General features: G+C 50.2%; 1 protein-coding gene across 5 annotated transcripts in view; it reads right to left on the minus strand.

The window, feature by feature from the left end:
• Nucleotides 1–15665, minus strand: part of ANKRD28 (ankyrin repeat domain 28) — a 64003-nt gene that overhangs the window by 38411 nt on the left and 9927 nt on the right. For 2 of the 5 annotated variants that reach the window (XM_078594917.1, XM_078594909.1), the window contains exon 1: nucleotides 958–1904. The exons of 2 other annotated variants lie outside the window; for them this stretch is intronic. In XM_078594917.1, the coding sequence (XP_078451043.1) occupies nucleotides 958–1071 (114 nt within the window). In that variant the 5' untranslated portion in view covers nucleotides 1072–1904. Of the gene's footprint in view, nucleotides 1–957; nucleotides 1908–15665 lie in introns of those variants that run through there. One more of the 5 variants, XM_078594926.1, reaches the window with a different exon arrangement.

The raw sequence follows: 15665 nt of genomic DNA on the forward strand, positions 1-15665 counted from the left end.
AATAGTTAAAATATTAAACAATTAAATTCCACAGCAAGAAAATTTGAATTTTTTTTCTTGCTGTGGATTTCACACCTGATGATCATTGCTTGTGTTGCAGTCGAAACGTCATGAGAATTTTATAGTTTTATATTTTTATTATTTTATTATTTCCCTTCTACGTGACTTTGCCGAAAGAACCAAGAATATAAATCCCTGCAGTCACGAAAGCTTTAAATAAAAATTTAGACATCATCCTATTAACATAACTATATGGGTTTGGAGAGACATCGCTGTTAGAGATGATGGCCGATGGCCAATAATCGAGACTGAAGATGGAATGGCAGCCAGAAGACAGAAAAAAGCCCGAGCCGACGACTGTCAAAAGAAAAAGTACTGCGATCATCTCGTGTGCTAAAGTGACATGGACGGTTGCATCACATAACTGTGATGGTGATAAGAGGCCGTCATGCAGCAGTAGATAAATCATGGCGGATGATGAAATCCTTGTGTTAGTGGAATCTCAACAATTAGAAGTGACAGGCAAACATTGCATTGAATACAAGCAGCGATTTCGTTCTTTGGGAGAAAACCGCATTATTTCACTCCGCTACACTGGATGCAGCATATATAGAGAGTTCTAGTGCAGATTGTTTATGTAATAAAATAATATATACCGTTTGAAATTTTATTTACAAAAAAAAAAATTATATTCAAACATCAAAGATAGAAATTTTAGAGAAATAAAAATTAACAATAGTCTAAGGCATTTTTTACATTTGCATGACAAAAGAAAAACGTAGCCGGCAAAGTTCAATTGTAATCTGACACAGATGCACACAAACGCATAGCCGGTAACTTGTTACCACAAGCTCAATTACACCGGTAATGTTCAACTACACATTAAACGTTAAAGCGTACAGTACCACGTTTTTAAGCCACAGTTCCACAGAGACAGATTTTTTTTCTTTTGCCCACCATGCAGGGTGCTGGAGTACGCCGTCTCCTGCCGATATCTCTCCTGGGAAGCGTGAAAACCTGCACGGGCACATCGCCCTCCTCCTCCAACACCACCACGCACACGCGCTTCATGTCTGCCCGACGGCCGCAAAATCAGGTGTCCAAATGTCTTCAAAGTGGGGCCGACAAGGAAGGCTGCACACAGATGATCGGCGCATTTCCCCCTCCACTCATTCCGAAGGTCCTGTCCCCGTTACAGAGAAGCCACCCACACCACCCCCTTCCACACCCAACGACGCTTTCCTCATCCGCGTCACTCCTTCCTTTAAAATAGCCTTGCCTCGTGGCGGGATGCATGCTGGAAGGCCTCCGACGGCAGGTTGCCGCTAGCCATCGTCGAAATGCCGGTAGCGTGCGAAGACGAAAACACAGGATGCCTCCTCGGGAGAGCAGTCCTATTGCCCCGCGTTGTCCAAAACCCAAGCAATATGCGATACCCACGTTACTATTCAAATAGCTCACGGGCGCAAACCAACGTGGGACGCCGAAAGGAATGCGAACTATTTTTAACGTACAGTCCGCAGAGCATCCGTGCAGACATAGTCCGCCTCGGCCTCTTACGTGCCCAATTTTCCACTCGATTGCACGGTCCTGACAATGTTTTCTTTGTCCGCAAACAGAAGAGCTTTGACGAGGTTCGAACGGTGTTTGCCCACAACCTAAACTGACGTCTTTCGTCCGTGACCCTGCCAACGTTGGTGACAACGCGCCGCTGGCGTGCCCTTTTTTGTTCTACCAGTAGTCACATAAATAAAGAAAACTCCACGTTGCGCACTCTCCTTCGTTCAAAAACTCAAGTCCGCCAAGGCTAACTGGAGGCTAAAGGGATGGGGGGCACTTGGGAGTGGCCGCCCGACCGTAGCGAATGCCGGCCAAGACTGAATCGAGCACGAGCGGGCACAAAAAAAAACCATGGCTACAGACCCGACCCTCCTCCCACCCTCTACGTGGCTTTTATAGCCACCGGCAAACAAAAAAAAGCGGACGACTTCGCGTCGACGCACAGACGCATACCAATCGGGCTTCTGCACGGGAGCTCGGGCTAACTGCTGCCCTTCAACAAGGCCTCCCAGGGAAAAAAAACCACACACATCCTGTGTGCCGTAAATCAACACGAGGTTTCCCCTGGGTGTGGTCTTGGCGTCAGCACCACTGGGAAACTAGCATCTAGCCCACACAGTGCGGTATGCTGGCAGCAGCAGCAAGCGAGCCGGGGGTGCCTTGGCAATCTTCACACACCATTTTTTTGTTGTTTCGACAAAACTGGCTATTGCTCTACAGTACTGTCTAACCGGGTTAAATGTGAAATACACACACCGAAATAGGTTGTGCGCGAGGTGAAAGGGGACGGATGCTCAGACTTTCCTGAAGGAAACCGGACAAAAAAAACTGGAAGTGAAATTAATTGAGAAGCGTGCAAGCAAAGAACGATGCCACACTTTTCGTTCCTGTCTCGATAATTCTTTATATGAAATCTAAAACAAACCACAGCGGTTTTCGGTAACCGACTAAAGCGACTCGTAGAATATTAATTATGCTGGCAGTATACCACCATGCCCGTGACAGTGGCTTTTTCATCATTAACCCATTATCCATTTGGCAATAACAACACTGTAAACCCAGCCATTCACAAACAGCCATGTCGCAATTTCCACATGCCTGCTTTTCTATTAAACATTTTTTACCATTCAACTTATTACTTTTTACACTAAAAGTATGAGCAAAACTAAATGTGTGAGTTTGCACGTACATGTTCATGTAACTATGTTTTAGGAAAACTAAACATTTATGGAGTAAATAAATATTAATTTTACTACATTTAATACGTGAAACTGAAACTACTGAATAATATGCACCTCGCCATTTTTTCAGCTATGCGATAATAGCACACTTAATATATTAATCCTCAAAATGTATCCACAATGAAGGTAATTAGATTTGCATAATACCCTAAGAATGATATAGGTTTTCCAGTAATACTATTTTTAAAACTCACATCTACCAAAAGAGGTTATGTGACAAACGTAACAGACCTATAGCATCACTCACTGTAGGATTAATTATCAGTTGGGCTGTATTACAATCAACGTTAGCCTTGACTTTCAATTAAAATAGGGGAAAAGTCCTCTTCTTGCATGCCAAGCTAAGTAGACAGGAAACAAGGCGATCTCACTATACATTCGACATGCTGTTCACAAATCCAACTTGACTCAAATAATGCGGTACTTGTAAGCGAGACTTGGCCCTCATCCACCCCCCAAATAACAGGGGCCGCAAACAGAAGAGCGCACTGTGACCATATGCCCCAGGGCCGCCACGCACGCTTCACAGCGAGAGCCACATGGCACGGGGGCCTCCGAATGAAGAACATTCACTGGGGAATACGGGGGCTCTCGCCTGCAAAAAAGAGCCAACGTGTTCAATGCTTTTAAATCGTTCATTACCACTTACATTCGGTAAAGCAATGGAAATAGCAGCGATAGTTTAATCACATCAGTCGGTGTGCACGTTTTAATTGCCATATGTCCAACGAACAACACCAAGGTTGTACTTAGGCATGACTGACACTTATATAGCTCTTCTTCAGCCATTACTCTCAGCAACGTATTGCTATTGTACGCAAGGGGAGACTTGTGAAAATATACCTTTCATACAGCGATACTCATGACAATGTGCTATGCATGACAAGTGCAAGACAGTCCAGTGCCACTATTCATCTTTTCCTATTTCATCATCTCTACATTCTTTGTTTGAGAATGAGACCCAAAAACATTCATTGTGAAAACAATGGTATCCATATTACAACAATGCCCTTCCTTTGCAACTACTATATTTGTTTTGACAGGCAGAAGGTAGTTATGGGAAAGTTTACAATTTGTATGGTTTTTGGCCAAACACCAAACCTCACAAAGCAGTCTGAGAGGGTTTTACGAGGACGTAAGCACAAGACACCTTTTTATGAATGCAGCAACATCATAAAGAATGTTTCATGTAATGTGTGAATTGACTATATCAAAGGAATATGGAATACTTCAACCAAAAACGTATATGGTGCAAAAAATGTATTTACACTTGCACTGAAAGGTTTTTTAAATTGCATTATTACCATCATAGCACGATGCTTTGCCCTACACCATTCACTTACTGAACAAAGATTGTACATTATTAAATCAATAATATTGGCCTATGACATAAAAAGCAGATTAAGAATAAACCATTAGAAAGAAACATTCCACGTAAGTGCACTCAGTGTAGTGTCTTCAAAGAAAGTTAAAATTTATCTGTGGCGTTGTCCAAGTGGTTGACAAACGTCTCCATAATACTGTACAAGCCAAACGGATGTTTTTAAATTATCAAGCGCCGTACTGACCCCTGGTGGAATCTCTTGGCATTATCCATATTACTCACCCACTGGTTTCCACAGCGTACACATCTGGCATTTTTTTTAAATCCAGCTTCATCGTCTTTGTGATGTCATCACATTATGTGACAAAGCATCTATCCGGAAATCTCGCTGAGCAGTTAGCGAACGGCCCAAGGGAAGCAGATATCACATAACTACCTCTGAGATCCCTCCCAAGTAACCTCTGGTTCACATAAAAAAGGACAGCACTTTTCCACCTGCTCTGCCACTGAGAGTAAAGTTCATCACATGGCAGTCAACCCCAAATAATTACATATTTTAATACTTAATCTCTACAAAGTTAAATGTGCAAAATATATTTTAATTTGAAGACAAATATTTCACGTAACATTTTCCATTAACATTATAGTGGATGGCGTACTGCACTATGAAGATGGTGACCTTAGTTCGATTCCCTGTTAAGTCCCACACCAGTTTGGAATTATACCTGAACCAGTCCTTGACTCTCCCTTACCCAACCTGCACTGACCAGCCTAATGCAGTAAGGTCAAATAACCCCCACGGCCAAGACAATGTGGGAAGGCCTTCATCCAGCAGTGGATTGACAAAAGGTTGATAGTTACTTTTGTAATCACTCATGTAAACTGTAATCTAATAAGGCTTTCAGATCCTTACTTCAACTTTAACAACATAGTGAACATACTCTTAGTTCTTTCGGTAAAGTCACGTAGGTAAAAAATGATATTAAAATTAATAAAAATAAAACAATAAAAAAAATCACGACGTTTCGGAGGCAACACAAGTCTCCGTCATCAGGTGGGACCGTCACAGCCAGATTTGCTGCATCAAGTGAGGCAAGGATTCAAGATGTAAGCCCTTAAATGCAAGTTGAGAGGGGAGAGGGGGAGGGAGCTTATCAGAATGTGGTAGCCAATGAATGGAACGTATCGGGATAAGCTCCCCCCCCCTCTCCTCCCCCCTCAACTTGCATTTAAGGACTTACATCTTGAATCCTTGCCTCACTTGATGCAGCAAATCTGGCTGTGACGGTCCCACCTGATGATGGAGACTTGTGTTGCCTCCGAAACGTCGTGATTTTTTATTTTTTATTGTTTTATTTTTATTAATTTTTATTTCATTTTTTACCTACGTGACTTTACCGAAAGAACTAAGAGTATGAATCCTTGCAGTCACGAAAGTTTCAAACATAGTGAACACAATGTGTTATGCAATATGAGTTTACTATTTTTCCCTGAACCCCTTTAACAGCAATTGGATCGGACTTTCAAGTCATTTTATGTTAGACATGCAACCCTGGAAATTGTATTACTTGAACATGAGGTGAAATACACATAATATGCCGAGGTGTTGTGGTATCCAGTGACCCTGATATTGGCTCATTTATATATAGAGTACTAGTGGGAAGTACCTGGCGTTGCCCGGGGGGAAAATATATTTCAAAACTTATCTTTAAAACATAACATATATACACAAATACGAAGCTATTGTGAAAGCCTGGCATTCGGTTTGACTGCCCATTTGTCCATCAACAAAATTATAAGAGGCTTGAAGAAGTCCTGAATCAAAAAGTAATAGAAAGTGGCAGGTAAATAGTTTATCTAAAAGGTTTCCGAAAATTCTCGACCCCCCCCCACCCTCAAAAAATATTTTTACCCCCCCCCCCCCGCACATATACCTACACACAATAGAGTAGTATCTAGTGACTCTGTCGTAGTATCTGTTCATTCTACAGTAGAATCTGCCGACTCTATAGTAGTATCAACCAACTCTATAGTAGTAAATACTGACTCTACAGTAGTATCTAATGACTATAGTAGTATCTACCGAATCTAGTCGTATCTAATGACTCTATAGTAGTATCCACTCACTATAGTAGTAACGACTAATACTATAGCAGTAACTACTGACTATGGTAATATCTGCAGACTCTATGGTAGTATCTGCTGACTCTATAGTCATATCTACCGACTTAGCAGTATATATTGACTATAGTGGTATCTCAGCAGTATATACTGACTATAGTGGTATCTACTGACTGTACTATTATCTACTGACTCTATAGTAGTATCTACCGACTGTACGGTACTATCTAGCGACTCTATAGTAGTAACTACCGACTATAGTAGTATCCACCGACTATAATAGTAACGACTAACTCTACAGTAGTATCTACTAACAGTAGTAGTATCTACTAACTATACAGGAGTATCTACCGACTGTAGCAGTATTTACTGACCGTAGTGGTATCTACTGACTCTATAGTAGTACCTACTAACCGTAGTAGTATCGACATACTGTATAGTAGTATCTACTGACTGTAGCAGTATTTACTGACCAGAATCGTATCTACTGACTGTAGTAGTATATGACTCTATAGTAGCATCTGTCGACTCTATAGCATAAAATACTGACTCTACAGTAGAATCGACTCACTATAGTAGTATCTACTGAATCTAGTCGTATATATTGACTCTATAGCAGGATCCACTGACTATAGTAGTAACTACTAACTCTATAGTAGTATCTGCTTACTCTATAGCAGTATCTACTACTTACTCTACAGTAGCCTCTACTGACTCTGCAAGAGTATCTCCTGACTTTACAGTAGTTTCTACTGACTGCAGCAGTATCTACCGACTATCTATATATGGGTACTTTTCAGACTGTACACCATGCAAAAATTCTAAAAATAGACTTTTGTATATTTTGGGGGGGGCGCAATTGTAGTGGTGATACGCGCTGGCTATAGGGATCGTGGGGCAGCGCGTGGTGATTGGCTGTGTGTTGGTGACGCGCGCTGACGGTGAGGGATCGTAGGTCAGCGCGGGGTCATGGGTTATGTGATGGTGATTGGCTGTGTGTTGGTGACGCGCGCTGACAGTGATGGATCGTGTGGCAGCGCGTGGTGATTGGTTATGTGCGCTGACACAAGAAGGGATCGTGTGGCAGCGCGTGATGATTGGTCGGCTAGGGTGGGTGCTCACATCGCGGTCCGCATAGGCTCCGTCTCCTTGGAGCGGAGGGCTATATAAGGCGGTGCGCGCGGGCGCTCGGGGAGCAGTTGGTGACCAGTGAAGACGGAAGACGGAGGAGGAAGAGATAGGGCCCTGAGACACCTAGTCCCGCTGTCCTTGTAAGGACCGGGGCCCTGTGTGGCTCAGAGGCGAGACCTTGGGACCCGGGGGCCGGACGTCCGTGTGAGGACCGGGCCGCGGGACCCAGTGGTCGTGATCCATACCCGAGCTGGGGTGGGTCTAGAGGTTCCCCCGGATGCTATGGGGCTGGAATGCCCGTGTGTGTGTGTAGCCAGGTGGAACGTGTAGCGTGAGCTGTAGTAACCACACGTGTCGGGTGGAACGTGTAGCGTGAGCTGTAGTAACCACACGTGTTGGGTGGAACGTGTAGCGTGAGCTGTAGTGACCATACGTGATATTGTGGTAACCAAGTGTGAATAAAGTGTGCTACCCGTCGAGTGGTCTCCCGCCGTAGTTTACCATACTACAACTGGCGTCAGGAGTGAAACAGTCTTCCTGCCATGGATACCAGGAAGACTCATCGGACTCACGAGTGTGACCGGTAAGAAAACTACGACGACTCGGGCCAGCAGGCATCAGGGGGAGAAGAGGAAGAGACGCCGGCGCCACAAGACCCTTCATGGGCGCCCAACGAGCGGCTGGGGGCTGACGCCGGACTCCGCGACGCGCACTCCCGCCTGGCGGAGCTACTACTCGCCGCGGCGTCCATCCTAGCGGAGATCACCACGTCTGGAGGAGCGAGAACGTCGACGGACATTGAAAGGGCTCGCGTTGCTGATTCCCGCCAAAATGACTTTGAAATTCCCGCCATTTCTGCCAAGCGGCCATCTTTTGGCGGGAACTGCGAGCAACACGTGGCGGGAGTCCTCCAATCCCTGCCGCTTACGTCATCAACGCGCGCTACGGGCCGCCATCAGCCACCCGCCATAGGGGCCGCCATTTTGCAGCTCGACGGTGCGGCGCGGGAGAGTCACGAGCCAGAGGACGACATCATTTTCCAGCAGCGTCTTCCCGCGTTGACAGCCTTCAAGGCGGACGGCGGGGGCTGGGGCGCATTCCAAAGAAGATTTCGCTTCCATCAACAGATGTCGGCCTGGTCCGACGCTACGGCGCTGCGGGCACTGCCTGCCATGTTGGACGACAACGCGCTCGCGGCCTTCAGGTCCGCACCGAGATCGGCGCGCTCCACGCTCAAGGCTGCGCTGGGCCTCATGGCCAAAGTGTACGGACCACCTTCGGCCTGCCGCCACCAATTTTACGACCGACGGAAGGCGGACACGGAGACCGCGCTCGCCTACCGCACGGCGTTGTTGGCTCTCGCCGACACCGCGTTCCCTCGTATGGACGAGGAGGGGCAGGACGCTATGGTTTTGGAACTGCTCAAGTTTGCGCAGGACCTGGGGGTCCCCATCAACACAGCCGACGAAGTGGATATATGTTCGTTGCGTGTTGCAACGAGTATTCAGGCGCACGAGGTCCTGCAGCGGAAACAGGTGGTCGTCTGCACTGCTGCCGCGGTCTCAGCTCCGGGCCCGGTGGTCACCGAGCCCCAGGTCGTTCGCCCACGGAAGGAGGCGTTCGTGGCTGCACGACCGGGGAATTGGAGGTCGGGGGGTCAGTCGCCTCTGCGATCGACCCGCAAGCTGGAGCAACCGAGACCTCCGACGTCCCTCATCACGTGCTACAACTGCGGCCTTCGGGGCCACGTGGCGTCCGGGTGCCGCGCTCCACGTCAGCGCGCCACGGGACCTCGGCTGGACGACGACCACGGCCCCAAGTCGTCCCAACTACCCCCGGCAAGTCGCGGCACTTCACATGCTCGGCCTACATACACGACACACATGGGCCGTCGCTTTGCGGCGGAGGATGTGCGATTGGGGGTCGGGGATTCGGTTCGGAGAGGGGGGTTCGTACGGGGCCGGGGGGACATTGAATGGTCCGAGTTGGGCCACAGAATAGTGGCCGCGGCGGCCGGTTCGTCGGTCGTTACGGGATTTATAGACGGAGTCGAGGTCAGGGTGTTGGTGGACACGGGAGCGTCGGTGACTATAATTTCAGACCTCATTTATAACATTCTCCCCGTCCAATGTCGACCTCTGCTTCCGGTGGACGTGCCATTTTACGCGGCAAATGGGGGCTCATTGGGTATTATCGGTCAGATTCGGGCGACCATTTGCATAGGGGATATTAAATTGGCGGGACCTATTTTCGTCTCCTCTTCCCTAGCGGTTCCTTGTCTGTTGGGCACAGATTTTTTGGCTAAGATGCCCATTAAAATTCTCGTGGATCAACGTTGTATTGAGCTGCCATCGGGTCGCCGTATTTCTTTTTTATCTAACCCTACTGAAATACGGACGGCGTGCGCGACGATCCAAGCGCTAGCGACACAGACGGTGCACGTGCCCCCGGGTTCGCAGATGTTGATACCCCTCCGGTTGCGGAAGCCATTGGGTGGGGAGACTGCGGGACAAGGCGTGCTTTTGGGTCCATCGAATAGAGCTGTCGGGGGTCTGGAATTGGCGGTGGCTCAAACGTTGGTTCGGGATGACGGGGACCAGTTCGTTATGGTGTTAAACGCTGGTTCGAGGCCGGCCATTATTCCGCAGGGCACCGTGCTTGCTCACGCGGCACGGGTCCCTGCGGAAGAGCGCCTTGTTGCACATGTTGATCCCATCCCGGCGCAGAAAATTACATTGGGTGATGACCTTGAATGGGTCGATTCGCTGTGTGCGGACTCCAGTGATTTGTCAAGGGTGCAATTGGGTGCGCTGCGCGCTCTGCTGATCATATTTTCCGATGTGTTCAGCACGCACAAATATGATATTGGGTGCACGGACCTGTTACGCCACCACATTGAAACAGGCGATGCAGCACCAGTCCGGCAGAATCCCTTCCGGCTGAGTCCTGCCGAGAAGGAACACGTTCAATCGGCCGTCAATGACATGCTGACGGCCGACATCATTTCGCCCTCATCCAGTCCGTGGGGAGCACCTATCGTTCTGGTTAAAAAGCAAGACGGGTCCTTGCGATTTTGTGTAGATTTCCGTCGCCTGAATAAAATCTCCGTGGCCGACGCGTATCCGCTCCCCAGAATGGACGAGTTCCTGGACGCATTGTCCGGGGCGCGGTATTTTTCTACACTTGACTTACTGTCGGGATTCTGGCAGCTGCCACTCGACGATGAGTCTAAACCTAAGACAGCATTCCGGACCCCAGGGGGCCTGTTCCAGTTTAATCGGTTGCCCATGGGACTCCACTCCGCTCCCGCGACGTTTCACTGCCTTATGGAATTGGTTGTGTCGGGTTTGCAATGGGATTAAGAGGGGTGTTCTTGCGGATGCGTTCGGCTAAGTTAAAGTTTAAACCGGCGAAATGCCACCTTCTGCGGAAATCCGTAAGGTACTTGGGCCACATTGTCGATTCTTCGGGGATCTCCACCGATCCCGCGAAGACGAACTGTGTCAGATCATGGCCAACGCCCACGTCGGTTTCTGAGGTCCGCAGCTTCATTGGTTTTGCGTCATACTACCGCCGATTCGTGGAGCATTTCGCCACCATTGCCAAACCCTTGCACGCTCTAACAGCCAAAGGAGTCAGGTTTCGATGGGGGCCAGAAGAGGAGGCCGCGTTCTGCTCCCTTCGGGACGCCTTGGTGGGTGCCCCGCCCTTACGTTACCTTGACTTTACGAGTCCCTTCTTGCTGGATACTGATGCTAGTAACACAGGCATTGGGGGGGTGCTCTCACAGGTCGTTGGGGGGGTTGAACGGGTGGTCGCCTATGGTAGCAGGGTTTTGTCGCCTGCGGAACAGCGCTACTGCGTCACCCTTCGCGAGTTGCTGGCTATTGTTTTTTTTGTGCAGCAATTTCGACCTTATCTCTATGGCCGTCATTTTACGGTCCGGACGGACCACGCGGCGCTTCAGTATTCATTGAGGGTCGCCCAGCCCTCGGGCCAATTGTCGCGGTGGTTGGAAGTCCTCCAGGACTATCAATTTACGACAAATTACTGTAAAGGGTTGTGCCACACCAACGCGGATGCCCTGTCGCGGTTGTCGCCAAGTCCTGAATGTGCGTGCTTGATGGGGTCGGCGCGCTGTAAACCGCCAGGTGCTGTGCCCGAGAGTGAGTTGGTCGCGGCCGCGAATGCGCCGATGGTTGACGTTCCCGCTACCCCTGCGGGCGGGGACTCGCTACTCTCACTGTCTCTCGTTGAGTGGGGCCGACTCCAGATGGCTGACAGCTCCCTGCTCGCGTTGTGTCGTAGGGCAGGGGGTCCCGAGGAGGGTCGAACACGGGCTGGCTCCTGGCTGCTCAAGCAGGGCCTGCTAATGAGGTGGGACAATATGTCCCGGCGGCACGCACTCGTCGTGCCTTCCGCTATGCGGGGGAAAGTTGTTTTGGCCGCACACGAACGCCTCTTGCATCTGGGGGTAAACAAAACGCTTGCTCTGCTCCAGCGTGACTATTATTGGCCGGGGATGGGGAGCGATGTGGTCAATATACTGAAGGGGTGTGTGGATTGCGCCAAACGGAAACCACCACCCGTTGCGCCAAATCCACCGCTGCAGTCTATTCAGGTCTCGCGCACCAACGAGCTCGTTGCGCTGGATATTTTGGGGCCTTTTCCTGTCACGCCTAGGGGTAACAAGTACCTGTTGGTTGGTGTGGAATACTTTACCCGATGGCCTATGGCGTGGCCACTCGCCAACCAGTCAGCGGCGGCCGTGGCGGACGCTTTTGTCCAAGGCTACGTCTTGGACAAGGGGGCTCCCGAACGCTTGCTGACCGACCAGGGAAATAATTTTCGAGTAAATTGCTGCAGGAAGTGTGCGACCTTTTGGGTACTAAAAAGGTGCGTACCTCCCCGTACCACCCACAGACTGACGGGATGGTGGAGCAACTCCACAGGACTTTAACCTCCATGTTGTGCCAGCAGGTGTGCGAGGCACAGGTTGACTGGGACTTGCAGGTCCCGGGGGTCCTCGCCGCGTATAGAATGGCCCCCCACGCAGCTACGGGGTTTTCCCCATTTAATCTGATGTATGGTCGGGAGGCCGATCTGCCTATGGAGACTCAGCTGGGACTTTCCGTACCACGGCCTAATTCCAAATTGGCCGACCATATTAAATTTAACATTGCTAAACTCGCCGAGGCACGGGAGGCCGCACGGCTTAATTTGAGATCTCGGCAAGTCGCCAACGAGCGCTTGCGTGCACGGAAGGTGTCCGTGCACGATTGGAAACCGGGCGATAGGGCCTGGCTGCACTGCCCTCATGCACCTTTGGCTACGTTGCCTAAATTGTTGAGGCCATGGCGGGGACCCGTGGAGGTCGTGCGGGTTGCACGCCCCCCAGTGTGTTCAGATAAAATGGGGAAAGCGCCGGTGGTACGTTCACCCCTCCCGACTGAAACCGTTCTCGCCACCATATGGCCTTCCTTTGTGTCGTGATGACCGAGCATGTGATGTGACCGACGACCCGGGGAGGGAAATTTCTTCGCCTGATCCTCACATGTTTTCGCCTGATCCGCTCCCAGGTGTCTTGGAACTGACAGCTGCCCGACCACCGGCGACCGGATCCCCAGGGCACGGCCGGTTCTTCCAGGCCCGAATCGTGCCTTCCTGGGCTGCCGGAGCCACCGGACGGTCGACAGCGTCTCGTCCCGTACGACGGACCGGCCAGGCGGACTCGCGCTAGGTCGCGCAACTTTTCCTGACCGAATAAATGGGGTGGGGATGCGGGCCGACGCGGCCGGAGCGTCTCGTCACTACGTTCCCCGTCCGCTCGACCGCTTTATCACCCGTTCAAGGAGCGTGCGGAAGGGGGATCGGTAGTCAAGGAGACACTGGACACGTTTTTTTCGGAATAACTTTTATTGCGTTGCTCGTCGGTTTGTACATAGGTTGTTGTTGTGTTGTGTTGTTGTGTTGCGTTGTTGTTGTGTTACGGGGCACACTTGGGAAGTGGGGTTTTCTGTTGTTGTTTTGTTGTTGTTGGCAGCCGGGCCGGCTGCGAGCTATGTGGGGGGGGGGGGGGTGATGTAGTGGTGATACGCGCTGGCTGTAGGGATCGTGGGGCAGCGCGTGGTGATTGGCTGTGTGTTGGTGACGCGCGCTGACGGTGAGGGATCGTAGGTCAGCGCGGGGTCATGGGTTATGTGATGGTGATTGGCTGTGTGTTGGTGACGCGCGCTGACAGTGATGGATCGTGTGGCAGCGCGTGGTGATTGGTTATGTGCGCTGACACAAGAAGGGATCGTGTGGCAGCGCGTGATGATTGGTCGGCTAGGGTGGGTGCTCACATCGTGGTCCGCATAGGCTCCATCTCCTTGGAGCGGAGGGCTATATAAGGCGGTGCGCGCGGGCGCTCGGGGAGCAGTTGGTGACCAGTGAAGACGGAAGACGGAGGAGGAAGAGATAGGGCCCTGAGACACCTAGTCCCGCTGTCCTTGTAAGGACCGGGGCCCTGTGTGGCTCAGAGGCGGGACATTGGGACCCGGGGGCCGGACGTCCGTGTGAGGACCGGGCAGCGGGACCCAGTGGTCGTGATCCATACCCGAGCTGGGGTGGGTCTAGAGGTTCCCCCGGATGCTACGGGGCTGGAATGCCCGTGTGTGTGTAGCCGGGTGGAACGTGTAGCGTGAGCTGTAGTAACCACACGTGTCGGGTGGAACGTGTAGCGTGAGCTGTAGTAACCACACGTGTCGGGTGGAACGTGTAGCGTGAGCTGTAGTGACCACACGTGTTATTGTGGTAACCAAGTGTGAATAAAGTGTGCTACCCGTCAAGTGGTCTCCCGCCGTAGTTTACCATACTACACAATGATGCATATATTTTGCACGGCATATGAGATGTGATGTCATATCTGTCATGTCACCCATGCATGCGGAAGCGTAACGGAGTGTGCCTGCTCATGTCACGCATCCCCCCCCCTAACCCTCCGCGTGTAAAGTGCCATACAAATGTGTTGCAGGTCTAAGGCGTTCTTCGCGCAGCATTGGTTTATTATTTCAGTCATTTACTCCCGTACGCACCCTGAAAGTTGTGTGTGTCTGCAGCAAGCGCGTGTATGTGTACCTATGGACGCGCGCGCGTGTGTGTGGGGGGAGCGGTAGTGTAGTGGTTAGCGCGCTGCGCTATGAACACGGTGACCCGAGTTCGATTCCCGCTCACGGCCACCACTGGTGACAGTAATTTGAAACGGTCCTGGGCCTCCCCTAGGTCGACTCGGCCTCAAACGAGTAACTCGTGTGGTGTGTGAACATCGCCACTGGGGGGACAAAGGCGGCCGGGCGTAGTGAATCCCAAGTCCCGGGCGAAGCCGGGTAATAAAGCTAGTCTATATATATATAAAAAAGGAAAATTTGTGAATATATGTGTCTTTTCTAAATATTTAGCATACTTCCCAACATGCAACACACTTGAAATTTGGCATGTGGGTAGCTTCCAGACTGTACACAATGCAAAAAGTATAAAAATAGACTTTTGTATTTTGGGGGGGGGACGTAATAATGGATATATTTTGCATGGCAAGCAAGCGGTGACGTCACATCTGTGATGTCACCCGCATGCGGCAGCGTCACGCAGTGTGCCTGCTGACGTCACGCATCCCCCCCCACCCTCCGCGTAGGCCGTGTATTAATCCAAGACAAGAATTCAAGCCTCGGGCGAAGCTGGGTAGTAAAGCTAGTAATAGTATATCTCAATTCTATAGCAGTAGCTACTAACTCTACTGTAGTATATACTGACTATAGTAGTATCTACTACCACTACAGTAGTATGTACTGGCTGTAGTAGTAGCTATAACAACTCTATAGCAGTGTGTACTGGCTGGAGTAGTAGCTATACTAACTCTATAGCAGTGTGTACTGGCTGTAGTAGTAGCTAAACTAACTCTATAATACTAACTTCACAGAGTGTAGTGGTGAGGTCGAGTCCCGTGCAGAGCCCCAGGCCTCGCCTAAAATGCCCAGCCAGCCGAGGTGGCACCTTTGCAGGCTGGGGCTGGGACTGCCCCCCCCCCACCATCCCCTCGCCCGCTCGACAGTCATAATATCTAAGGACGAAAATAGTAGTATCTACCGACCCTATAGTAGTAAGTGCACACATTGGGGTGGGGGGGGGGAGAGGACATCAAACTTTGAAGAATTTACCTCAACGTTGTGTATTTTTTTTGCATTTTTAACGCGAACGAGAATTCCCCCCCACCGATCACGTGTATGCGTTGCTCGGGCAACCACCACCAC

The sequence above is a fragment of the Lampetra planeri genome, chromosome 1, assembly GCF_965212315.1.
Source record: "Lampetra planeri chromosome 1, kcLamPlan1.2.h2, whole genome shotgun sequence".
In the NCBI taxonomy this organism is placed as follows: domain Eukaryota; kingdom Metazoa; phylum Chordata; class Hyperoartia; order Petromyzontiformes; family Petromyzontidae; genus Lampetra; species Lampetra planeri.